At 47.2% G+C, this 27,482-nt stretch overlaps 2 protein-coding genes across 2 annotated transcripts; one reads left to right on the top strand and one right to left on the bottom strand.

Moving 5' to 3' along the window:
• The first annotated feature begins 18,880 nt into the window (after positions 1–18,880).
• Positions 18,881–21,038, top strand: LOC109753974 (heat stress transcription factor A-4d). The gene is made up of 3 exons (XM_020312892.3): positions 18,881–19,097; positions 19,250–19,656; positions 19,781–21,038. Exons 1-3 carry the CDS (start codon positions 18,896–18,898, stop codon positions 20,864–20,866), a joined length of 1,695 nt encoding a protein of 564 aa, XP_020168481.2. The 5' UTR covers positions 18,881–18,895; the 3' UTR covers positions 20,867–21,038.
• A 313-nt stretch (positions 21,039–21,351) lies between these two features.
• On the bottom strand, positions 21,352–26,642 carry LOC109753963 (serine/threonine protein kinase OSK1). The gene is made up of 11 exons (XM_020312883.4): positions 26,291–26,642; positions 25,630–25,811; positions 24,256–24,440; positions 23,832–24,014; positions 23,590–23,721; positions 23,312–23,497; positions 23,007–23,096; positions 22,855–22,938; positions 22,619–22,747; positions 22,316–22,540; positions 21,352–21,810 (listed from the first exon to the last, which is right to left on the bottom strand). The coding sequence occupies exons 2-11, from the start codon at positions 25,802–25,804 to the stop codon at positions 21,697–21,699; spliced, it is 1,503 nt and encodes a 500-aa protein (XP_020168472.1). The 5' UTR covers positions 25,805–25,811; positions 26,291–26,642; the 3' UTR covers positions 21,352–21,696.
• Between the last annotated feature and the right edge of the window lie 840 nt (positions 26,643–27,482).

Consider the following 27,482-nt stretch of genomic DNA (forward strand, 5'->3'; position numbering starts at 1 on the left):
CGCCGGCGCTCTTAAGCATCAAGGCCGAGCCCGTGGAAACGCCGCTCGGCCGGCGCAACCGCGGCGTCGTCATCAACGAGCGCGGTGGCGGTTCCTCGGGCGGCGGCGGCGGTTCCTCCCGCCTCGTCAGGCCGAAGACGGAGCCGGGGCTAGGCCCCGTGAAGCGCGAGCACAACGACGAGGCCGCCATGAAGTGGGTGATACGTCTCCGTCGTATCTATAATTTTTTATTGTTTCATGCCAATATTATACAACTTTCACATATTTTTGGCAACTTTTTATATGATTTATTGGACTGACCTATTGATCCAGTGCCCAGTGTCAGTTCCTGTTTGTTGCATGTTTTTGTATCACAGAAAATCCATATCAAATGAAGTCCAAATGCAATAAAATTTTATGGAGAATTATTTTGGAATATATGTGATTTTTGGGACTTGGAATCAACGCAAATGGAGGCGCATACAGCCCACAAGACACTAGGGCGCGCCGCATGAGCCAGGCGCATGGTGGTGGGTTGTGCTCACCTCGTACGTCGGTTGGAGCTCTACTTCAGGCGCAAGGAAGCTTATATTCCGAAAAAATCGTGTTAAAATCTCAGCGCAATCAGAGTTATGGATCTTCGGGAATTTAAGAAACCGTGAAGGTCCAGATCTGGGGAGCGCGAAACGGAAGAGAACAGAGAGGGAGATCCAATCTCGGAGGGGCTCTCGTCCCTCCGCCGCCATGGAGGCCATGGACCATAGGGGGAACTCTCCTCCCATCTAGGGGGGAGGCCAAGGAAGAAGAAGAAGGAGGGGGCCCTCTCCCCTCTCTCCCGATGGCGCCGGAGTGTCGCCGGGGCAAGGATCGTGACGATGATCTACATTAACAATCTTGCTACCGACAACACCAACTCTCTCCCCCTCTATGCAGCGGTGTAACACCTCTTCTCCCCGATGTAATCTCTACTTAAACATGGTGCTCAACTCCATATATTATTTTCCAATGATCTATGGTTATCCTATGATGTTTGAGTAGATCCGTTTTGTCCTATGGGTTAATCGTGATCTTGGTTGGTATGATTGTATATTTTATTTATGGTGTTGTCATACGGTGCCCTTCGTCTCGCGCAAACGTGAGGGGGCCCCGCTGTAGGGTGTTGCAATACGTTCATGATTCGCTTATGGTGGGTTGCGAGAGTGACAAATGCTTAAACCCGAGTAGGTGGGTTGTTGCGTATGGGATAAAGAGGACTTGATACTCAATGCTATGGTTGGGTTTCATGACCTTAATGATCTTTAGTAGTTGCGGATGCTTTCTAGGTGTCCAATCATAAGTGCATATGATCCAAGTAGAGAAAGTATGTTAGCTCATGCCTCTTCCTCATATAAAATTGCAAGAATGATTATCGGTACTTGTTATCGATTGCCTAGGGACAAATGACTTTCTTGTTGACAAAAGCTATCCACTTTTATTACCTTGCAATTTACTCGTAGTTTTATTCTCGCAAAGTACTCGTAGTTTTATTCTTGCAAAATAGTTTCATACTTGTTTTAGGTAAAGCAAACGTCAAGTGTGCGTAGAGTTGTATCGGTGGTCGATAGAACTTGAGGGAATATCTGTTCTACCTTTAGCTCCTTGTTGGGTTCTACACTCTTATTTATCGAAGAAGGCTACAAACGATCCTCTATACTTGTGGGTTATCAAGACCTTTTTCTGGCGCCGTTGCCGAGGAGCAATAGTGTGGGGTGAATATTCTCGTGTGTGCTTGTTTGCTTTATCGCTAAGTAGTTTTTATTTTCCGTTCTAAGTTATGGATATGGAACACGAAACACCAAAGAAATTAGTTGTACTTGCTACTCATGGAGATGGGGAACCTCCTCAAACCCTCGATGCTCGTTATGTGAAAATTATTATGCACTACTTTGATAATCCTGAGAAAACCTCATTCAACTATATAATGGGAGTAACTTTGGATCAATGTGAATACTTTAGGGATTATCGCTTGACTCATAAGGGAAATTGTTATGGGATCAAATTTATATGTTGCATTGGTATGCTAGGAAGTTATGCTTGAGATATGATTATACTTGTTGCTCTAGGATGAATGCTCTACATCTTCCCTTTTCATGTGAATTTAATGATAATGAAACCTTGGCTTCTTATGCTAGAGGTATATATGATTACTATGATGTGGAACGAATAGAAGAATTTTTTATTTTAAGGGTGCTTATGAAGTTGAATCTTTGTTTGAAAAGTTTGAAGATTTTGATGATTCAGTTTATAGACCTGAAAATTTTGCTATCCTTAAATATTGCTATGATAAATATAAATGCAATTACGATATTGATGTATTTATTGAGAGAGTCTCCGCTATCCAAGAAGAGACTAATATTTTGCAGGAGTCTATGGAAGAAGAAATTGATGATATTGTGAGGCCATTGGATGAAAAAGATGAGGAGGAGAGCGAAGAACAAAAGGAGGAAGAGCGGATTGATCACCCGTGCCCACCTTCTCATGAGAGTAACTCTTTATCCCATACATTGTTTGATGCCCCTTCGTTCTTATCGAAGGATGAATGCTATGATAATTGCTATGATCCCGTTGATTCATTTGAGATATCCCTTTTTGATGAACTTGATGCTTGCTATGCTTGTGGCCATGATGCCAATATGAATTATGCTTATGGAGATGAATTTGCTACAGTTCCTTATGTTAAGAATGAAATTGTTGCTATTGCACCCACACATGATAGTCCTACTATCTTTTTGAATTCTCCAAACTACACTATATCGGAGAAGTTTGCTGTTATTAAGGATTACAATGATGGGTTGTGTTTTGCTATTGCACATGATAATTTTGATGAATGTAATATGCATGTGCTTGCTGCTCCTACTTGCAACTATTATGAGAGAGGAACTACATCTCCGCCTCTCTATGTTTCCAACACAACAAAATTGCAAGAAACTGCTTATACTATGCATTGGCCTTTACTAGATGTGCATGAATTGTTCTTGTATGTCATGCCTATGCATAGGAAGAGAGTTAGACTTCGTCGTTACATGACACACTTCACTTTGTGCTCACTACTAAATGCCAGATCATTGCTAATTCAAATTGGCTTTGATATACCTTGGGATCCGGGTGGATCCATTACTTGAGCACTTTATGCCTAGCTTAATGGCTTTAAAGAAAGCGCTGTCAGGGAGACAACCCGGAAGTTTTAGAGAGTCATTTTATTATGTTGAGTGCTTTTATAAAGTTTAAAAACAAAAAAATTAGAGGGGAACTTAAAACTTCACAAAAAGAAAAGTGAAAGTGAGAGGGACGAGCATTGTGAAAGTGGGAGCTAGCCTTGAACTTTGTTCATGCCTATGAAACTTTGTGAATCTTAATTATAGAAACTTTTCAACAAAAATAATTATCCCCTTGTACGAATCCATTGTATTATAAAAATAATTTGCCAAGTTTTGCCTTTAGGATGATTAGATTGCTTGTTGGTAGGTGCGGTGCAGGAACAGAAACTTTGGCTGTAGCGCGTGAATTTTCATTTTTTACTCGAACGTGAAACGTTTTTGAAAATTTTTGCAAATTCTTGCTATACAAATTTTTTACGTTATCTTAATTTTTCAGAATTTTTGGAGTTACAGAAGTATGGTAAATGTTCAGATTGCTACAGACTGTTCTGTTTAAGACATATTCTTTTTTTGATGCATTGTTTTGTTTGTTTTGATGAAACTACCGATTCTATCGGTGGTATAGGCCAAGGAAAAGTTATATTACAGTAGCTACAATGAAACGGTACTTAGAGTAGTGATTTGCCTTATTATACTAATGGATCTTACCGAGCTTTCTGTTGAGTTTTGTGTGGATGAAGTGATCAAAGATCGAGGAGGTCTCGATATGAGGAGAAGGAGGAGAGGCAAGAGATCAAGCTTCGGGATGCCTAAGGAACCCCAAGTAAATATTCAAGGAGACTCAAGCATCTAAGCTTGGGGATGCCCCAGAAGGCATCCCATCTTTCTTCAACAAGTATCGGTATGTTTTTGTTTTCGTTTTGTTCATGTGATATGTGCAAATCTTGGAGCGTCTTTTGCATTTGGTTTCCACTTTTCTTTCATGCACCATGCTGGTAAGAGATAGTCCATGGTTGATTTATAGAATGCTCATTGCACTTCACTTATATCTTTTGAGTATGCCTTTATAGAATGCTTCATGTGCTTCACTTATATCATTTGAAGTTTGGATTGCCTGTTTCTCTTCACATAGAAAACCGATGTTCGTAAAATGCTCTCTTGCTTCACTTATATTTATTAGAGCATGATCTTTCATAGAAAGAATTAAACTCTCATGCTTCACTTATATCTATTTAGAGAGTCAAAAGGAATTGGTCATTTGCATGGTTAGTCATGGAATCCTACATAAAACTTATGGATCACTGAATATGATATGTTTGATTCCTTGCAATAGTTTTGCGATATAGAGATGATAATATGTGGGAGGTACTAGTAAACGGTTGTGGTTAGTAAGAATATTGGTGTTAAGGTTTGTGATTCCCGAAGCATGCACGTATAGTCTCTCGTTATGCTATGAAGTTGGAGCATGATTTATTATTGATTGTCTTCCTTATGAGTGGCGGCCGGGGACGAGCCACTAGTAGAAAACAGGGCTTTGGTTCAGCCAGAAAAGAGAATTAATCCCGGTTGCATTACGAACCGGGACTAATGTGAGCATTAGTCCCGGTTCGAGCGGCTAGGACACCGTACAGGCATTAGTCCCGGTTCAAATGGGACCTTTAGTCCCGGTTGGTGCCACGAACCGGGACTAAAGGGTGCGATGCCCATTAGTACCGGTTCGTGGCACCAACCGGTACTAAAGGTTAGACCTTTAGTCCCGGTTCGAGCCACCAACCGGTACTAATGGGGTTTGAGGCATTAGTACCGGTTCATGGCACGAACCGGTACTAAAGGTCCCATTTTCAAACTCTACCCCCTGGATCGCCTTTTCAGTTTTGTAAAAAGCAAAAGAAAATGATAAAAACTTCAAAAATTAAAATCCTTCCAGATGTAGTTATGTTACTACATGTACTAGTTAGGAAAATTTAAAAACTTAAATTTGGACAAGTTTTGCAAAAAGTGTAGGGAAAATGTAAAACGGCTATAACTTTTGCATACGATGTCAGAAAAAAACGTATAATATATCAAAATGTTCAGCACGAAAATCCGCATCCAATTTTGACGGCCTACGGCCTGTTTGCAAATCTTTAGAATCCTCAAATTCTAAAAGGAAAAAAATTTATGCTCAAATTTCTAGTTTTTTTTATTTTTGTTAAATCTGGTCAAACTACTTATTCAAGAAGTATGAGTGTTACTAAATAATTATTCAAGAATATTAGTGTTACTAATTAATTATTTTAGTTTTTTTGAATTTTGGTCAAATCTGGTCAAACTGTGGTCAAACAATGGTCAAACTAATTATTCAAGAAATATTAGTGTTACTAAATAATTATTTCAGTTTTTTTGAATTTTGGTCAAACTATGGTCAAACTACTTATTCAAGAAATATTAGTGTTACTAAATAATTATTGTTTTTTAGAACAATAGTTTCAAACTCAAACAGTGAAATGTGTGACTTCATGCTCAAGCTAAATTCCTGAGGGTTAATAGGACTGACATCTTACTATTGTCAGGAAAACAACAAGTGCAGACTTGGAAACGAGGGAGAATAGAACCCGGAAGTTAAGCGTGCTCAGGCTGGAGTAGTGAGAGGATGGGTGACCGTCCGGGAAGTTAGATGATTTCGAATGATGAGGGGTGATTAGAGATTAGAGGTTAAATTGAGCAGTGATGAGGGGTGATTAGAGATTAGAGGTTAAAATAATTCAGAAATTTGAAAATAAAAAAAATCAAAAAAAATCATAAAATTTCCTTTAGTACCGGTTGGTGTTATCAACTGGGACTAAAGGTGGACCTCCAGGCAGCGGCCACGTGGAGGGCCTTTAGTCCTGGTTCGTGTAAGAACCGGGACTAAAGGGGGAAGCTTTAGTAATGACCCTTTAGTCCCGGTTCCAGAACCGGGACTAAAGGCCCTTATGAACCGGGACTAAAGGCCCTTTTTCTACTAGTGAGCGATGGTCTTTTCCTACCAATCTATCCCCTTAGGGGCATGCGTAGTAGTACTTTGCTTCGAGGGCTAATAAACTTTTGCAATAAGTATATGAGTTCTTTATGACTAATGTGAGTCCATGGATTATACGCACTCTTACCTTTCCGCAATTTGCTAGCCTCTACGGTACCGTGCATTGCCCTTTCTCACCTCGAGAGTCAGTGCAAACTTCACCGGTGCATCCAAACCCCGTGATATGATACGCTCTATCACACATAAGCCTTATTATATCTTCCTCAAAACAGCCACCATACCTACCTATTATGGCATTTCCATAGCCATTCCGAGATATATTGCCATGCAACTTCCATCGCTTCCGTTTTGATGACTTGAGCATTCATTGTCATATTGCTTTGCATGATCATATAGCTGACATAGTAGTTGTGGCTCAGCCACCGTGCATCATTTTTTATACATGTTACGCTAGATCATTGCACATCCTGGTACATTGCCAGAGGCATTCATATAGAGTCATACTTTATCATAGGTATCGAGTTGTAATTTCTATTTCTTTTGAGTTATAAGTAAATAGAAGTGTGATGATCATCATTATTCATTTTTAGAGCAGTGCCTCGGTGAGGAAAGTATGATGGAGACTATGATTCCCCCACAAGTCGGGATGAGACTCCGGACAATGAGAGAAAAAAAGAAAAAAACAAAGAGAGAAGGGGCATTGTTAATATCCTTTACCACACTTGTGCTTCAAAGTAGCACATGTTTTTCATATGGAGAGTCTCCTATGTTGTCACTTTCATGTACTAGTGGAAATTTTTCATTATAGGATTAGATGCACACCCATTTAGTTTTCATATTGAGCTTTCATACACTTATAGCTCTTAGTGCATCCGTTGCATGGCAATCCCTACTCCTCACATTGATATCAATTGATGGGCATCTCCATAGCCCGTTGGTTAGCCGCGTCGATGTGAGACTTTCTTACTTTTTGTCTTCTCAATATTTACCCCTATCATCATACTCTATTTCACCCGTAGTGCTATATCCATGGCTCGCGCTCATGTATTGCGTGAGGGTTGAAAAAGCTGAAGTGCGTTAAAAAGTATGAACCAATTGCTCGGCTTGTCATCGGGGTTGTGCATGATAAATACTTTGTGTTAAGAAGACAGAGCATGACAAGACTATATGATTTTGTAGGGATAGCTTTCTTTACCGTTGATATTTTGAAAGACACGATTGTTTGTTGGGATGCCTGAGTATTGATGTCTTTATGTCAACTTATAGACTATTACTCTGAATCACTTATGTCTTAATATTCATGCCATGATTAGATATATGATCAAGTTTATGCTAGGTAGCATTCCACATAAAAAATTATCTTTTTTATCATTTACCTGCTCGAGGACGAGCAGGAATTAAGCTTGGGGATGCTGATACATCTCCATCGTATCTATAATTTTTGATTGTTTCATGCCAATATGATACAACTTTCACATATTTTTGGCAACTTTTTATATGATTTATTGGACAAACCTATTGATCCAGTGCCCAGTGCCAGTTCCTGTTTGTTGCATGTTTTTTGTATCACAGAAAATCCATATCAAATGGAGTCCAAATGCAATAAAATTTTACGGAGAATTATTTTGGAATATATGTGATTTTTTGGACATGGAATCAACGCAAACGGAGGCCCACACAACCCACAAGACACCAGGGCGCGCCCCAGGAGCCAGGCGTGTGGTGGTGGGTTGTGCTCACCTCGTACGTCGGTTGGAGCTCTACTTCGGGCGCAAGGAAGCTTATATCCGGAAAAAAAATTGTGTTAAAATCTCAGCGCAATCGAAATTACGGATCTCCGGGAATTTAAGAAACCGTGAAGGGCCAAATCTAGGGAGCGCGAAACAGGAGAGGACAGAGAGGGAGATCCAATCTCGGAGGGGCTCCCGCCCCTCCGCCGCCATGGAAGCCATGGACCAGAGGGGGAACTCTCCTCCCATCTAGGGGGAGGCCAAGGAAGAAGAAGAAGGAGGGGGGCTCTCTCCCCCTCTCTCCCGGTGGCGCCGGAGTGCCGTCGGGGCAAGGATCGTCATGGCGATCTACATCAACAATCTTTCTACCGTCAACACCAACTCTCTCCCCCTCTATGCAGCAGTGTAACACCTCTTCTCCCCGCTGTAATCTCTACTTAAACATGCTGCCCAACTCCATATATTATTTCCCAATGATCTATGGTTATCCTATGATGTTTGAGTAGATCCGTTTTGTCCTATGGATTAATCGTGATCTTGGTTGGTATGATTGTATATTTTATTTATGGTGCTGTTCTACGGTGCCCTCCATCTCGCGTAAACGTGAGGGGCCCTGATGTAGGGTGTTGCAAGACGTTCATGATTCGCTTATGGTGGGTTGCGAGAGTAACAGAAGCTTAAACCCGAGTAGGTGGGTTGTTGCGTATGGGATAAAGAAGACTTGATACTCAATGCTATGGTTGGGTTTCACGACCTTAATGATCTTTAGTAATTGCGGATGCTTGCTATGGGTCCAATCATAAGTGCATATGATCCAAGTAGAGAAAGTATGTTAGCTCATGCCTCTCCCTCATATAAAATTGCAAGAATGATTATCGGTATTTGTTATCGATTGCCTAGGGACAAATGACTTTCTTGTTGACAAAAGCTATCCACTTTTATTACCTTGCAATTTACTCATAGTTTTATTCTCGCAAAGTACTCGTAGTTTTATTCTTGCAAAATAGTTTCATATTTGTTTTAGATAAAGCAAATGTCAAGTGTGCGTAGAGTTGTATCGGTGGTCGATAGAACTTGAGGGGATATTTGTTCTACCTTTAGCTCTTCGTTGGTTCGATACTCTTATTTATCGAAGAAGGCTACAAACGATCCCCTATACTTGTGGGTTATCAGTGGGCGCGGGAGGACTGGACGCGGATAGAGATGGAGCGCCAGCGCCGCACCCTGGAGGAGATCGCGGCTCAGCACCGTGGCCGCGACGAGGGAGGCGTCGTCGTTGTCGACGACAGCGATGACGAGGTGCCGCCACCAGCCGAACCAGTCCGCCAGGGGGGCCCGGGCAGGGATCCAGCAGGGACGGCCGCGTGAAGGAGGAGAAGGAGCACGACGGACGACGACGGCGACTTTGGCGTGTTCAGCGAGTTCTTCGGCCTGTAGGCGCGGCCTTTTCTTTCTTCTTTTTAGTAGACTTATTATTATGTTTCTATATGTAAAAAAATTGTGAACCGCCTAAATATCGCCGAGTGTATGCCGTGTTTGTCAAAATTTGCCCACTATGTTTTTTTTTAAAGAGCGTCTGGGGGCGACCGGCTGCCGAAAATATCGCCGGTGGGATCGCCGGTTCGCCCACCAGCGACGCTTTTTTCTATCCCCTAGAGGCAAACGACTGGAGATGGTCTAATAAAGGCCAACTGTGCGGCACCTGCACCGGTGGTGGCACGGCGACGGCCGCCTCGGTCACCCGTCTGCCCCGCTCGCTCCCAGTTCCACTATGCTCCTTTGCGGAAAGCTTGCGCCGCCTCTTCGCGGGTTGGCGCCTTGGAACCAGATTCAAAGGACCAATCAAACTTGCCTTGGTCCCTTTTCATAAGGGTTCCTTCCCAAGTCCATTTGGTTTGTTCAGACATTTTGGCGGAGCAAATTCTTGTGTTTTGTTGGCTATCCCTACAATCGATCGGTATAAGGATCGGGTCATCCATATAGAGGGTTCATACTCACATGCTTTAAGGCAGTACCACCATAGTTCCACCGTCGCAATGGAACGACGAGCAGTTCTGACGAAAAGGTGGTGAGATGAGGAGCCGGAGAACCCCAGCTATATTGCAATGAAACAGAAGGGGAGCTGGAGATTCTCCATTTAGTTCAAGATAAAAAAAAAGGGCAAACAAATGATGCATTGTAGAGCATGCTCGATGTGTGTTGTGCACAACATGGATCCTCTTTCTCATCCGAGAGGTTTCATTCAGCCGATGTCATTCATGATATCAAGTTGGACTGATCATCTTCGTGGCCAACATTTCACCGACACATCCCACTCCCATGACTACATTTTGCACGTGTCTCGCCCTTAGGAGCTCAGCTCACCTTTGGTGCATGGATCCTCTTCTCTTTGGCCTATGAATCGAGCACTGGCTAGGAGCTTTATATAAAGTTGTTGTGCCAATCAAACTATAGTACGCCATTGAGTTGGTGAGCCAGATTAACACCTATATTCAACTACTCAATGCTGCCATCTCTATACCAATCAAATTGAACATAGTACAAGTACTTATAAATAACACATGTACTCAGTGATAAACACACATGACTTGATGAGATCTAGATACCCGCGTCAAGCATGTCGTGTTCAATGCGAGATTTTTTTTTTCACATGCTGCATCTGTGTTTTGCTCCTAGTTAGTAATTACAACCGAACGAAGTGTGAGAGTATCACATCTCAATATCCTCAACTAATAGACAGACTGGATATAGTGAAATAGTTGAAGAGTACACCAGATAGATCGAATGTGCTACACATGTCGGTGGTGATTTTGGTGGACGTGATGCACTTCGGTAAAGTCCCAACCTGCAACATGCAATACGACTTCTAGTGCACATGAAATCTTTAAGAAGTTCAATGCACTCTAAATGTTAGAAAACTAGAACGTTGCCCATGTGTTGCTACGGAGCCATGGCGACTCAGGAGGTCATCAAAATAGTTGAAGAGTACACCAGATAGTGGTTTGCACAGGGAGGGTCATTAATTTGGCGCGGATGGCCACCACTTCCCCATCACCTCTATTTTCATGGGCAGGCTCTAACATCTCGTTGATCTCAAAATCAGCTACCTGGCCCAACTGAAGTTGACATTTTTTTAGACAGAGAACCAACCTAAAGTAGATTGAATTGCTTATAGAAGTTAGATAGCACATTTCTTGTTTGTGATAATCTATATACATGTATGTATACCTCCTCACAATGCAAGAGATAATCATGTAAATGAACTGAATAGAGAGCTAGCTAGTAGACCGACAATTATAAAGATAACCTAACACCAATGTGATCCGGATACATATTGGTGCCTGCTTTGCAGGAGATTTTTTAGATACCAGGCAGTTAATTGAAAATACAGCTACTACCAGAATAAAGCTAAAGAGATAAGTAGATGATCTAAACTAGAATCAACTCATAGTTTTGGGCATCGCTAAGTCGAATTCTCAAAACAAAGAGCTGAAACGTGTAGGCAAGGGAACATACAACAATTCATTGGAAGCACCTATCAAACAACATTCTTAGGTAGGATATATATTACATTCGCATGCATTATGCAGAAGCAACAAAAGAAGACTTCAGAGGAGGCATTGCAGTAGACAAAGTGTAGACAAAGAAGGTTCATCTCTCACATCGCCATGATCCTATTCACCCCCACCCGCCAGCCATGCACAACTCTAAAGAACTCATCTGCAATCAGCTCGAACATCTTAACTCCCCATCTAAGTGTTTCTTGACTTTCCTTGTTTTTCTGCAAAAGTACCCAATCATTCAACCATCTGGCAATCATATTGACAGGAACACGAGGATCATTAATCTTGTTATTATCAAATATTAAGCCATTTCTTAATATCCAAATTGTCCACAGAACTACTGAGACACCAATCAACATCATGTGCCTTTCAGTTTTTGCAAAAAAGAAAATTACCGTACATCGAATAATTCATGCATTTACCCACAAAAGAAAAAAATCATGCATGTTATCGTGAACATCAATTAAAGTGAAAGCATACTTCGGAATGTTCAATGGCATTTTGGAAACGGAACATTGCATAAACATGTGTTGCACAGACTCCTCTCCACCACAAAAATGGGCGCGCTCCAATCCGGCCTCTTCTAATCAGATTGTCTTTTGTCAGAGTGTTGTTCCTAAACACCAGCTACAGGAAAAATATAATTCTAGAAAGCAATTTAACCTTCCATAGGAAAATAATGAGGAAATTTTATTCCAATTTCATCAGTTTCATGGAATAAGATCTTTACTATAGTCTCAATATAAGCCCACAGTGAATTCCATAGTTTCTAGATGCTGATCTGAAAACAAGAGTTTCCCGTGCAGATATGGAGTGAAGTCGCCAAGAAAACTGCCACCCAGCTAATCAAGTCCATCCACTCTACTTACCTACCTAGATGTCGATGCGCACGCAAGGACTCTGCTGCTTCGTTCCACGTCCATTTCCCTGACGGCGCAGCTGACGCGTGAGACAGTTGAAGTGATTGATTCCGGGGGACGGACAGAGAACGGTATACATGGATTGCGGAGCACGCTCGCCACCTGCGGCAGGGAAAGGCTCTGAAGAAAACATCGCTGTTGGTGTATCTCCCAGATAGATTTTTCCACGCGCGGGCGCATGCACGCCGGTGAAAATTCTCGCACGTTAACGGATCGCCGATCGATCGCGTCCACACGGGCACTGCGGAGACTCGTTGACTAGGTTGGTTGGAATTTCTATTTCTACGTGTTCTTCTTTCCTGTGCCGCTGTACGAACTACGAACGAGTATAATTTCTTTTTTTTTCTTTTTTTTTTTGCGGGGAAAACGAGTATAATTTCGTGGAAGCGTAGACTAGTATTTTCAGAGCCGTCTGCTTCATCATTTCGCACGATGGAGCGTAGGATTCCGGTGTGTCCAGCTAGCTAGTCCTGCTTGATGTGGATTCCAACCGCCATTCTCTCCATAGCATCTGAGCAAACAATACTAGCTTGCCCACTGTGTCCAGGTGATCGATCAACCGTGATATATTCGGACTAGTATCCTCTGACGTATGTTAGTTCTGACGTTCGTCACTGACATGTGGGCCCGAGGCACTGGCTGGCCCACATGTCAGTGACGAACATCACAACTGACTTACGTCAGAGGAGCCGCTTCCGATATATTCCGGTCGCCAGCGAGTTCACCCAAAAGCTCAAGCTGCTGGAAAAAAGGTGGGCTATGTATTTATATTTCAACACTCCTCACGTGTGGCTCCCTCGAGTCTAAATGTGAATAGAAAGTGAGCTATAATTTTTTGTTTTTAAATTGCGATAGCCGGGTCTTGAACTCAAGACCTCTTGGCTTTGATACCATATAAAACTGCATACTAATTAATTCACCCAAAAACTGAACCAGGTGGGAAAAGGTTGGCTATGCATTTATACTTCAACAACTGGTCTCAAATGGAGCTCGATAGGAGCTAGCGTGCGGGTGGAGGTGATGGGGCAATGAGGAGGCGATGCAGGGTGGCAACAACACTCGCCGGCGGTGACACCCTGCGGCTGTGTGGCAGACATGCGCGCACATGGCGGTGCCAGTCAGGGTTGTGTGGCCGTGCTTGATGGGGGAGAAGCGGGCCCAATTGTAATCTAAGTTTCGTGCATTGTGCAATTTTTCAGGGCCGTCTATAAATTGAATTGGTGACTGACGACTGGGCCTCATGTCTAACGTAACGGTCAACCAACAGTGTTGACCGTTTTATGCCAGGTTATCACCTACAGGTGGACCCATCATGTCTGAAATGTCATTAAAATGGGATAAACGCGTGATCAATATTTATTGAAAAATTTATATGAAAATTGGTAGATTTTTGGGGCTCCCAAGAAATGTGGTAGCAAATCCGAAATTGAACTTAGAATATGATGGGTTTTTTCAATTCACTCTTCTAGAAATAGAACATTGCATAAATATGGTGGGTTCCCATCTAGCATCTTCTAACCAGGTTGTCTTTTGTGTTCCTAAGCACATCCACAAGAAAATTTTAATTCTAGAAGACATTTTTTCTATGGGAAAAACTTTTGATCTATTAATAAAACATCATGGCAGTATAAAGAACACCAGAACTAACAAAAATTGTATCATTGTTCGTAGACTATGTAGTGACGATTACAAGCACTGGAACGAGCTGAAGGCGCGCCTCCATCTCGCCCTCTCTCATAGGAGCCGTGCAAGCCTCAAGGTAATAGATTCGAAGACTCCAAAGGACAAACACAGGGGAGCATCAACCGTTGTCGAAAAGAGGATCGGAAGGGTACAATCCATAGACACACGAACGCAAAGGAACAGAGACCGGATCCATCGAAGAAAAATACTGACCGATCCTGCGAGATCTGTCAGAGACACACCTCTACACGCCCTCTGACGATGCGAGCGAGACGTATCGCCGAGACGGGTGCTAGACGGAAGAACCTTATTCCATCTTTCAGTGAGCCGTCGCTGCCTCGGCTTTCTAAGCAAGACACGAACTCTAAACAAACCAAATTAGACACCTAAAAACAAAGTAGGAGACGTCCCATCGGTAAGGGTCCGGATCCATCACACCTACATGGGATTGGCGACGGCGCTGAAGAAAGGCAGGGAAACCCTAGACCATGGGCGTAGCTACGAACAGCTAGCCGGTGTCACTGGCACCGGATCCAATTTACGCTTGCTTAATATAATTCATTGATCTAGTGTGTAGGTCATTGATTTTTTGACATGTAGGCATGTGATCTTCTATGTGAACACCGGATAATTTTCAATCTGGGTCCGCCCCTGCCCTAGACGCTGGGGAGTCGGCCGTGGGGGAGGGGGGAAAACATTTCCTAGATGGCATTTTAACCTTCCATAGGAAACTATGAGGAAATTTTATTCCATTTTCATCGATTTCATGTAATAAGATTTTACTATAGTTTCGATACAAAAATGCTAGACGTACAAAAGATTACAGGGTTTTACAGGCTCTTTTCATCTAGTAACCAATCACAAACTTGCCTCTCCCTGATTTTGAGGAGGGCGGGCCGCGTCCCTCACCTTTTAACCAATCAAATTAACCATCTTTATAAAACCTTGTAATTCATTTGTACGTGTAGCGTTACTCGTTTCGATATGAGCCACACTAAATTCCAGAGTTTCTAGATGCCCCGATACTACTGACGTACGTACGCGGGAAGCACGCACAGGTCGCGCACAACAGGATGATCGCCAGGAAAATTGCCACCCAACTAATCAAGTCCATGCACTCTACTACCTACTGTAGATGTTGATGTGCACGCAAGGACTCTGATGCTTCCACGTCCATTTCCCTGACGGCGCAACTGACGCGCAAGACAGTTGCGGTGATTGTGATTCCCAGAGAACGGTATATATGGATTGCGCAGCACGCTCGCCACCTGCGGCAGGGAAGGTTCTGAAAAAAATATCGCTGTTGGTGGATCACCCAGATAGATTTTTCCACGCGCGGGCGCAATCATGCCGGTGAAAATTCTCGCATGGTAAGCACCTACAGCGGGGCGCTCTAATCCTGCCTTAAACGTGCGAGCGGGCGAACCAGTCACTAACTAGTAAAAAAATCGATTCATCCGGACGCCTCAAACCAACCTCAAACACCTAGACTATCTGACGTCCCTCATATCCAGTCTAAATATAGGAAGGATATGAGGCGGTCCGGACACGCTCGGGCACACGTCCGCCATGTCGGAGCTGATAGGCCTGGCCCATCACCGACCCCACGGTTGTCCCAGAAAATCCTCAATCTGGGTCATCGATCAGAACCCTAGCTCGCTCACTATCCTCTCTCGCTCCCCCCCCCCCCCCCCCCCCGCTTCGATTTCTATCCAATCTGGCGCAATGTCAAGCTCCGACAGGCACTCCGGCTCGGATCCGACGTCGATGAGGTGTTGGCCCTCCGCATTGCCTTGGAGCGGTTCAAGGGATGACAACGGGCAGCTCCGGATCTGCAGCGCGGACGCCGGAGCTCGCCCCTCCCGAATTTGTGCCGTCCCCTTCCCCCGTCGGCCGCTGCTCCGTGCGGGCAGCGGTTTGTGCTAGTGCCATGTTGTCGGCCCGCGCGCGCACTCCGGAATCGGAGGCGCGCGTCGCCTGCCCTGGAAGGCAACGGGCAAGGGAGAGAGATGCGGCAGAGCAGTCCATGCGCTGCCGCCGCGGGATGCCGGCGGAGCCCGACGAGGAGGAGCAGCTCTTGCTAGGTCTACCGCCGTTCGCTCACGACAGCAGAGACAGACGCTCTTGACCTACGGCGGAAGAACGCAAAGGTGCTCCGGCTTGCCATAAAGTAGTGAGAGAGCGAGGCGGAGGAGGTAGCGCCGGAGGCGACTCCGCTCGCCAAGTTGATGCTGCAGGAGGACAGGGCCGTTCGCCGGATGAAGGAGCTAATCGTCCTATCCGACTCCGGCGACGGCGACGAGCATAACTCCACCTCCTCCTTCGACGACCAAGATCCTCCACCAGCCGTGGACACCTACAGCTACGCCGACAACCGGAAGGGGAAAGGCCCGGTGAAAAAGTGGTGAAGACGCTACTCCTATGTTTTTTTTATCGTCTTTTAGTTGTTGAACTTAAGAACTTGTCCGGTGATGAACTCCGTTGATCTTTTGGATGATGTACAGTTCGTTTATGTGCAGTTGGTTGTCAGTTTGATGTCGATTTTGTTTTGCATTGTTTGATCACGCAAACTAGTTCTTAGAGCATCTCCAGCCGCGCCCCCAACAGGCCTCCCAAGCGATTTTTCAGCACCGGCGCTCAAAAATCGGCCCAGTCACGCCCCCAGGAGCCTGTTTTTCGCCGGTTTGGGCCGAAACCGGCGACGGCGGACCCAGGCCGAAACCGGCGACGGCGGACCCAGGCCGAACCCGGCGCGCTGGTCAGCCTTCCATTGATTCCTCACGGGCGGCGCGGCGACGCACCACCTCCCGCCACGCGTACACACGGCGCCCAAACTCCCCGGCCGCTATATAAGCAGTGCCTCCCCTCGCCTGTGGCCGCACCCTGCCCACAACGGCCGAGCTCTTCCCGTGCACCGCCGCCGCCGACGTTCCTCCCCTCTCTCCCCGTGCCCTGCCGCGACGATGGGCAAGAGGTTCCCCGGCGATGGGGCGGCGGCCAATGGCTTCGGGCGCCGCTCGTTGCACGAGTGGGAAGCCTACCTGCTGTTCGAGCCAACGTCCCGGCGCCTCCCCACATGCACGCGCCGAGGCGGTGGAAGCTCAGCGTCGGTGGCGTCCCCATTCCCCCGCTTCCCGACGTCATCGCGCGCGCCGACTACTTCGCCGACGAGGTCGACCGCGTGCGGGCATCGCTGACGAAGGAGCAGCGGGCCCTCCCGCGGTACGCGTCGGCAACCGCGAGGCGTGGGCGGCGTACTTCCAGCGCCGGCAGGCGGAGCGGCTGGCCTCCACCAACGGGGCGCTGGTGGTGCGGGGCACCAAGAACAGCGAGGGCAGCCACCTGTGGTGGGGCGCACCCGGCCGCAAGCTCCACGCCGTCCTCACTCACCTCGAGGGCGGCAATGACCCGCCGTTGACGTACCCGGCCGCCCCGGTCCCCCGCCGGAGCGGCGGCCAATGGATGCCGAGGAGGGCCGGCTCCTCTTCTTCCTCCTCCCGCTCCTCCGAGTCGTCGGCGTTGTTCGGCGTCAAGGCCGAGCCCGCGGAGACGCCGCTCGGCCGGCGCACCCGCAGCGCCGGCATCGTCATCAACGAGGGCGGGCGCGGCTCCTCCCCGCTTCGTCAAGCCGAAGACGTAGCCGGGGCTTGCCGCCGTGAAGGCGGAGCCAGGGATCGACGACGCGACGGCCTTGAAGTGGGCGCGCGAAGACTGGGCGCAGACGGAGCTGGCCTGCCAGTGACTCGCCCTAGAGCAGTCCGCCGCTCGGCGCCGTGGCCGCGACGAGGGAGGCATCGTCGTCCTCGACGACGACAGCGACGACAACGCGCCACCACCGGTCCGCCAGGGCGACCCCGGGCAGGGGTCCAACAGGGGCGGCCGCGTGAAGGAGGAGAAGGACGACGAGGACAACGGCGGCCGTGACGGCGGCGACTTTGCCTCTCTCAGCGCGTTATTCAGCCTATAGTCGCGGCCTCTATGTTTTTTTCTTAAGTATTTTATCTATGTAAAAGACTATTTATCTATGTAAAAGACTATTTCAGTTCGCCGAAGTAATGTACTGTTTCGCCGAATATTTGTAACGTTCGCCGAATTTTAGTCAAATAAATGTTCAAAAAAGTTTTAAACAGGCGCCTGGGGCCGGCCATGGGGCGTCGGCTGGGAACCCGATCGCCCCAGGCCGATTTTAGCGACGGTTCGCCCCCAGGTGACGACTTTTCAAGCTGCCTGGGGCAACGGCTGGAGATGCTCTTACAATTGCATGCATTGTATGAACATAGGGTATCGGATATGAGATAGACGGATGTGAAAAGCAAAATTTAAGATGTGATCGGTCCCGTGGACGTTTGAGGGGCCGGATTTACTTACCACCTCTGTAGATGCTCTACCGATCGCCGATAGATCGTGTCCACACGCGGCTACCGCGGAGACTCGTTGACTAGCTGGGTTGGAATTTCTACATGTTTTTTCTTCTACGTGTTCTTCCTGTACGAACGAGTATAGTTTCGTGGAAGCGAGGCCATGCATGCAGACTATTTTCAGAGCCGTCTGCTTCATCTTGGACAGTTCACGCGATGGACCGTAGGATCCCCGTGTGTCCAGCTAGCTAGTCCTCTCCTGCTTGATGCGGATTCCAACCGTCATTCTCTGATTCTCTCCATAGCATCTGAGGAAACGATACTGTCCAAGTGATCGATCAACCGTGACCTATTCCGGTCGCCGGACCAGTGGAATCATGCGCGCGCTAGCTGGTCCGCTGACTCCGACGACCCGCTGCCGTTCCGCATCTAGAAGCAGGCCACGCCACCACGGCCGCGCCATGCGCTGCTCCATCAAACGTCACATGCAACGACCAGCCCGTAAGATAAGCGCAACCACGTCCATGTCCACGTCGCGCGACCACGGCCGCCCTATAAAGGCCGCCCGCGCGCCACCTGCACCGGTGGCGCCGCCCGCCTTTTCCACCCCGGTCCCTCCCTCTCTTCTACCTCCGGATCCGCCACCTCCACTACGTTTTCCACCTCGTAAACATTTCTCCCGTCTGCCGGCCGGAACGGGAGGACCTCGCCGTGGTTTCGCCGCAGGTGAGCCGGAGTTCTCCTCCGTTTCTCTCGTCCCCTGTTTCTCGCTGGACGCCGGCATAGTTGCCAACTATTGACTGTTACTCCAGTTCCATCCTTTGCTTGCACGGCTAAGCTAGCTTAACTGACTCTTTTGCTTCCGTCCGTGCTTGCAGAACAAGTTGATTCGATCGACGACAAGTCGCTGTCTTTGCCAACTTGGTTACAGAGAATTTTCCACCGCGTGCGGCTTGATTCATGTGAACAAAGAGCGGCACCGAATCGAATCCAATCCAATCCAGTTGAAGACTTTCTCGCCGAGCTGGGCCGATCGACGGGCATGGACATCGACATGGAGGGTGGCTCGCAGCCGCAGCCGCAGGGCGCCTCGCTCTCGCCGGCGCCGTTCCTGATCAAGACCTACGAGATGGTGGAGGACCCGGCGACCAACCGCGTGGTGTCGTGGGGCCCCGGCGGCGCCAGCTTCGTGGTGTGGAACCCGCCCGACTTCTCGCGGGACCTGCTGCCCAAGTACTTCAAGCACAACAACTTCTCCAGCTTCATCAGGCAGCTCAACACCTACGTGAGTTGCTCCACTCCATGTTTGATTTCGCAAATAGTTTCGACCTGCCATTGTTACTGCTCTTGCTGACTACGATCTTCTTCTATGCTCGACCTAATCACTGATTTCATCTGCCGTCTCTCAGGGTTTTCGGAAGATCGACCCGGAGCGATGGGAGTTCGCCAACGACGACTTCATCAGGGGGCACATGCACCTCCTCAAGAACATCCACCGGCGCAAGCCGGTGCACAGCCACTCGCCGCAGACCCAGGTGAACGGGCCGCTGGCGGAGGCCGAGAGGCGCGAGTACGAGGAGGACATCAGCAGGCTCAAGCACGAGAACAGCGTGCTCGTGGCAGAGCTCCAGAGGCAGGCGCGGCAGCAGTGCGGGCTCAGCTGGCTGATGCAGTCGCTGGAGGACCGGCTGATGGCGATGGAGCGGCGGCAGGCGGACGTCGTCGCCTCCGTGCGCGACACCCTGCAGAGGAGACGGGGCGGCGTTCATCCAGGGCAGCAGACCATGCTGGAACTGGAGCCGACCGACCATTTCAGCAAGAAGAGGAGGGTTCCGAGGCTCGGTTTCTTCGTCGAGGAGCACTCGGCGGCAGCGGCCGAGGAGCAGCGGGTGCCGCATCTGCGGGCGATGGGTGGTGAGACGCCGGGCATGGTCATGGTGAACGCCGAGCCTTTTGAGAAGATGGAGCTGGCCCTGGTCTCCATGGAGAAACTCGTCCAGAGGGCGGGCGACTATGCGTCCTCTGAAGACATGTACAACGCCGCCGCCGCTGCACCCAGCACCGATGATCCGGCTCATGCAGATCTGCAGGCAGCACCAGTAAATCTTCAGCCGTCTTCACCGGAGATAGCAGAGTCTCCGGGTTACGCTGTCCAGAGTCCAATGCTACTATTCCCAGAAATTCACGAGGACAAGCACAAGACGATGGCCGAAGTTGACATGAGCTCCGAGGCCAGCACCACAGACACTTCACAGGACGAGACGACCGCCGAGGCCGAGGCCGAGACCGGAGTTCCCCATGAACCGGCCGTGGCGAACGATCTGTTCTGGGAGCGGTTTCTCACGGACACGCCCAAGCCGCTAGCCGTCGAGGATAGCCATGAATCCAAGGACGATGTGAAGACCGGCCTAGACTGCTACTGGTTCGGTCACCGGAACAATGTTGAACAGATCACCGAGCAGATGGGGCACCTCGCTTCTGCTCAGAAGACCTGATGGCTGGCCTACCATTTCCGCCCATGTATAGCCCATCTGTAAATTATAGTTTAGCCCGTCTCACATGCCCTCATACTCTACAAGCATCTCCCTTTCAGATATATTTGTATATAGCTTCCTCGTCACACACACTGTACATTTGTAAATTATTAAGATACAATTTTGTAGTCCAGTGCCCTGACTTGTGTGTGTGCTTCGTTCCTGCTATAACAAACTTGCATTGCGGCTGCCAGATCATATGCAATGGAAGAACAGAAAAACATGCGTTGAAAGAACGTGATTCGGTTTTATAAAAAATGTGGTCACGAGATTCTAGAAGGCCTCCTTTTCTGACTTCTAACTCGAGTAGTCAGTTTACCATTTAGACCTAGAGATTGCCTTGATTAAACTGTTAAAATTACCACCAAGAACATAAAACGGTGACACTCACTGAAGCTAAGATGGCTAGTGCAGATCAAGGTGAACAGTTCATGTCAACAGCACAGTTTTCATCATAACAGCATGGGTTATTCTCAGGCCGGCATTATACTAGTAAAGAACATCACAAAGCCAAAAATGTTCGGCTAAATATAGATAGGGCTACAAGCGTCATATAGCACCATTGGTGACAGGTGGACGAAGGAACAGGGATGCCTCTAGCCCGCCACCTCTGGTTTAGTAAATAAGTCCTGAACCATCAAAATAAAACCGCGTGGTTCTCTAGCGTCTACATACCCCAGGAGTAGATTCTACTGGGGGATTATGATAGTTATGTACACCTTGACTGTAACTTCGCACTTCGCAGGAAGCTGTGAGGCTTTGCAGTTGGGAAGTCACCATCTTCATCAGGATCAGAGGACTCTCAGCTGGGTTAGAAAGGCAGAACACAGGTCCAGAAAGAGGAGCTGTGGTCCACTGACCCTTTGCAAGTCGAGAAGATACTTCTCATCCCTTGTTTTGTAGAGCTGCAAAGAGCATAAGTGTATCAACACCAAGCACATCCTCGGAGAATTAACTTTATGCAAGCAAAAAGAAGTGTGATATGAACGAAAATAAGGTTGATTATGAACATGCATGAATATGATACTACCTCTGTAAACAAATATAACACGTTTTAGATCACTAAAGTTCTACTCCCTCCGTAAACTAATATAAGAGTGTTTAGATCACTATTTTAGTTATCTAAACACTCTTATATTAGTTTACAGAGGGAGTATTTGTTTACAGAGGGAGTAACAGTTAACGATAATCTTACATGCAAATGCACTGCTACCTCCGATCCATATTAATTGACGCAGGGTCAATTAATATGGATCGGAGGGAGTAACAAAATAAATTTCACTGCTTAGCCATCACACAAAGAGTAGAAAAACATGTCAATGTTGAGGCTTATGCATTAGATTGTTCATGTAACGACATGGCAAATTTGCAAATCAGGACCAGCTCACAAGCTAACAGCAGATGGTTTACCTGAATTTCAAACTTCACGATGTGGGTTGATTTGTCACTGAGGCCATCAGCTTCAATTATAGCAGACTCCACACCGAAGCCATTGTTGTTATGCATCATTGTCTCAACAAAGCCAGGACTCCACCTGCACTTCATGTTATAGTGCCCAATCTTCTTCCAGCAAACATTTAGCTCTTGCAGAGCTTTAAGCACTTCAGTTATGATTTCTCGTGGATGTGCTCGAGACTGTCAAATATCATAAAGTAGGAGAATCTAAGGATTTAGGCTTCAGCTATAGCAAGATGAATTTCAAACCAAAATTACCTGAAGACCAAGAGCCCATTTCCTCTCAGCTGCAAAATGATGCCTCAAGCCAAACCCTGGAGAACCATACTGCCGAGCTTCAGATGCTGAACTTGGTGTTTCAGGTGAAACTTGGGAGAAAGATGAGTCCTGCAGATCACAGAAAGCACAGCAAATCAGTAGTAGCAGTACAAGTACAAGAGCATTTGCAATCTACGGCACAAGCTATACGAATGAGAGAAAAACTCCCAACACACCATTGACTCTTGATACTCGGCTCCAAGGTAACCACTGGTTGTACGAAGCTTATTGTCCAAGAGTAAATAATATGCAACTGTCGCCTGCACAGGTAGAATTTAGTAATGGTTCCATTAAGAACAACCAAAAAAGAGCAGAGTAATGCAAATACCTCATTTTGCAATCTCTTTTGAAGAGATTCAGTTAGCTGATTTTTGTCAAATCCCATTTTGATAACATCATTCAGAGTTTCATCGTCAAGCTACAAAATTCATAGTAAAGTCAAAATCACTCCTGAACATGCATTAAGAAGTGTAATAATGAAGAAAGGGCTGCCATTTTGCACATATATAAATACACAAAGATAAATAAAAATAAATATAGTCACCACTGTTATAGAATGCCAGCCAAGAGCAAAGGTTGCAAAAATCTTAAATATCCAAATATTCATGTTGATACACAGCATCATCAGCATACCTTTTTGACTTGTTGTGCAGTGTCTGGAGGAGGCACAGCCAAATAGCGTGGAAGTCTAGCTTTGAACCATGAATGTTCACGGATTTCACGTATGGTAATCCTCTTCATAGGATCAACAACCAGCATTCTTGGGATCAAATCTCTTGCTAAAGGAGACAAGTGACTAGGAAGGGTGTATATTCCCCCCTATAATGACAAAACAGATAACTTATTCACTGGATATCAAGATGAAATGGTATAGCACATTTTTCAGTAAACTGGAGAAGATAGTTGCTAACCTTTATTTTCTTAAAAAGGTTTGGTATGTTCTCATCATCAAATGGAAGAGTGCCACAAAGAAGGGCATACAGAATAACACCACAGCTCCAAACATCAACTTCAGGGCCAGCGTACAGTTTACCTGATATCACCTAAGCAAATGGAGAAAACATTGTCTGGTATCAGAGTTGTGACACATTATCACGATATCAACATTTATTAACCCTGTGAAAGTGTGAAACAAGCTATTCTAGAGATATACCTCAGGTGCTGCATAATTTGGGCTACCACAACTAGTCTTCAGAAAGTGGCCGTCACGCATAACATTACTTAAGCCAAAATCTGCAATCTTAACATTACATTTCGAATCCAACAGAAGGTTCTCTGGCTTCAGATCACGGTGAACCACCATATTTCTATGGCAATATTCCACACCAGATATAATCTGTACGAAAGGTGAAACAAATAAATAGCCTACCATAAGCAGTGAATAGTGTTTATACATAATGATATTATGATAGAAGCAGACAAAAACGAGGTATCTACAGTGACAAACACGGTTAACAAACATGACATGTACTTCATATTAGCTTATGGTAACATACTGAATTTATAACTATAGAATAAAACAGTAAAGGGCTTGACACAATCTTTGCAATGAACTCGGGGAAGAGGAAGAACCGTACTTGCTGGAAAAAGCGACGAGCTTCTTCCTCTTGTAATCTTCCCTTCTCAACAATGTAATCAAATAACTCTCCAGATTTAACATACTCCATAACAACATAAATATCCGCTGGGGTATCTATGACCTCATAAAGCCGTATGATATGAGGATGCATAAATAATCTCAGTATCTTGATCTCTCTTTTCACTGTAAATTAGCAAAAAAAACTGAGAATTGAGCAAAGGTGCAAAACAACAAAAGCGGCAAGGGTGCGAGTATATGTAAATCAGCAAAGTAACAAACAGTGACTTTTAATGTAAAAAAATCAACAAGCTATTGATGGCCAATTGTGATATTTATACTAGACACATCAGCCAACAGAAATTTGCAAGTTGATTACTAAAGCGTCATAGGCTTATAACACAAATAAGGATGAATAGTTTGAGAGGTTGTCCTTTCTAACTTACACTAGAAACACGCAAATCGAACAATGTAATCAACCAACTCCCCAGATTTAACATACGGAGTCCATCACTAGCTCAAGAGCCTAATGAGCGATCGATAGCTCGGCTCGTTAAGCTCGTAGCTCACTTCTTAATGAACAGAGCCAATCACTGATTTCAGCTCGTTAGACTTAACGAGTTTCACGAGCAGCTCGCTAGTACAACACAGCACAATCTTTTCTTAGGTGGCAATTTTTTTGCGACACCTCAATCCATCTATTCAATCAAATCAACCTAACATAGCCCATAGGAGGCAGCAAACTAGGGCACCTCCTCCTGTAGTCACCATATTCCTTCATAAAAGTCACACCCTCACTCTCAACCTGTAGGCCGTAACACATCGTAGTCTGTTAACGAGCGCTCACGAACACTCACGAGCTTAACAAGCCGAGCAGCTCATTAACCCACCCCTCCATAGCAACATAAATATCCGCTGGGGTATCTATGACCTCATATACCGTATCATATGAGGATGCATAAATAATCTTAGCATCTCAATTTCTCTTTTTGCTGTAAATTAGCAAAATAAAAACTGAGATTTGACAAAGTACAAAACAACAAAAGTGGGAAAAGCACGAGTATATGTTGACCAGCAAAGTCACAGACAGTAACTTTTAACATGACAAATTCAAGAAACTACGGATGGTCAATTTTGATACTTATACTAGATAGCCACATCAGCCCGTAGAAATCTTGCAAGTTGATTGCTAAAGCATCACAGGATTATAACAGAAACAAGGATGAAGTGTTATACAGTTTCTATTTTCTACCTTAGAGCAAAAACATGCAGATGGCCCTCTGATGAGTTTTTCTCAATGGGCGCAAATCTACGTACACTCTAAGAACTTCAGAAACAGAAACAAGCTTTCTGAACAAAGTGAGCGATGACCGACCTTTCTCTTCCATCTCCATGCTCTTGATCTTACGGCGATTGAGGATCTTGATTGCAACCTTGTGGCCCGTAATTATATGCTCGGCGATCTTCACCTTACCAAAGGACCCGATGCCGAGGGTTTTGCCGATCCGGTAGCCGGCCAGCGGGTTGGCATCTCTGCCTGCTGCGTCCATCGTCGGCCTAAATCACAGGGGCAAAAAGGAATTAAAAGCTATTATCACCAGGTCGGGAGTGGTAGAGCTAAGGTCGGATCTACACATGCGTGGGTACATTTGGTGAGGCAGGGAGACAGAAGCTAGGCGCGATTTGTGGATTCCGCGCGGAAACGAGGAGTGGGAGCTCGCTCGGGTCGCTTGCCGATCCCTCGCGTCATTTCTCCCACGAAAAACAATCCGGCGCGATTGGACTAGCGGGATTGCGGCGCGGCCGCACGCGCACGCACGCAAGGGAGGGCGCGGGATCCCGGATCTGGGGAGGCGGGCTGGGTGGAGCGCGGCGGCACGAGCGGAGCACCTTGGATCGGCGAGCAGCTAGGCAGGCGCGGGGCAGAGCTGGGGTTGACGGGCCCGGTTTGCCCCAGACGGACGGCTGGATTCGGCGGCGGCCGCCGTAGGGGAGGGCAGAAGAAGGGGTAGAGAGGGGATGCGGCGGGGGCTGACCTGACGGGGGCGGGCGGGCGGCTGCGTGATGGAGCTCTCGCCCAAGGGCGCAGGCGGCGGTGCGGCGACGGGTGGGTTGCGGCGGGGCGCGGCCGGGAGGATCGAATCGGGGGATGGCAGACGCGCCTGTCACGGGGTGGACGGGGGAGGGGAAGCGGAGGCTGGGGGATTCACGTCTAGGGCGCGTGGGGCCCACTGTCCGCGGGCTCGTGGCGCGCGGAGATTCGCGTGCGCCGGAGGCGTGCACGTTGGGTGCGGCAAATCGGTTGAGCGAGACCGAGACGGAGCCCGGAGGGTGGGGAGCTCGCGTTCACCCCGTGGGTGCGTGCGACGCGGACTCCTCTCCGTGATTGAGCTTTTCACCTGGGCGGGTCGCGGCCGATTTTGATCTACAGATCAACTGCCACCCATTTCGTACGCGCGTTCGCTTGGTGTTCGCAATTCCCGGCCCATTTTTAGGCGGATTTGCGTCTGCGCAGATACTAGCCAGACGCGCGCGCCTACTCTTTTCCCGGGCTCGCCGGTCGGTGGCAGCCACCACCATTTTCTCCCAAAACCCTCCCGCTCGCGCGCGCTTCCGCCCCACACCCGCCATGGACGACGTTCTCGACCTCGACGCCGCCGCCGGTCTCGCCTCCCTCGCCTCGTCCGGCATGCCGATCGCCCCCTCCGGCAAAGGCAAGCCTCGTGCCCCGTGCAAGGCCACCGCCGCGCCCAAGCCAAAGAAGACGCTGACGCCCGAACAACGGGCAACAGAGTCGGCCAAGAGGAAGTACCGGAGGCACGCCGCGGACGCTAGGGATGAAGCCGTCGCCGCCGCCGCGAGTGTTGGCGAGACATTCGACAAGACCCCAAGACGGAGGAGGCTTGAGATGGACGCGGAGAAGCAAACCAAGATGCTTGGGATGGAGGCGGAGAAGCAAGACAAGATGCTAGAGATCGAGGGCGCCAACGCCAAGACCAAGGCCAAAGAAGTGGCTCTAGCGAGCATGATGACCGGGGTGGAGATCATGAAGGTGGATCTCAACACCGTGTCGCCAAGAAAGAGGTTGTGGTTCGAGAAGATGCAGGCCGACATGCTCAAGTTCACCGACGAGTGATCTCATGGCCGCGAGTGCCTTCCTTTTTGTATGCCGGCTTGTGTGCTCGCATGACCACGAGGCCGCGATGGCGTGGTCGGACTCAAGTCCCA

This window comes from Aegilops tauschii, chromosome 1, assembly GCF_002575655.3.
Source record: "Aegilops tauschii subsp. strangulata cultivar AL8/78 chromosome 1, Aet v6.0, whole genome shotgun sequence".
NCBI lineage: Eukaryota > Viridiplantae > Streptophyta > Magnoliopsida > Poales > Poaceae > Aegilops > Aegilops tauschii.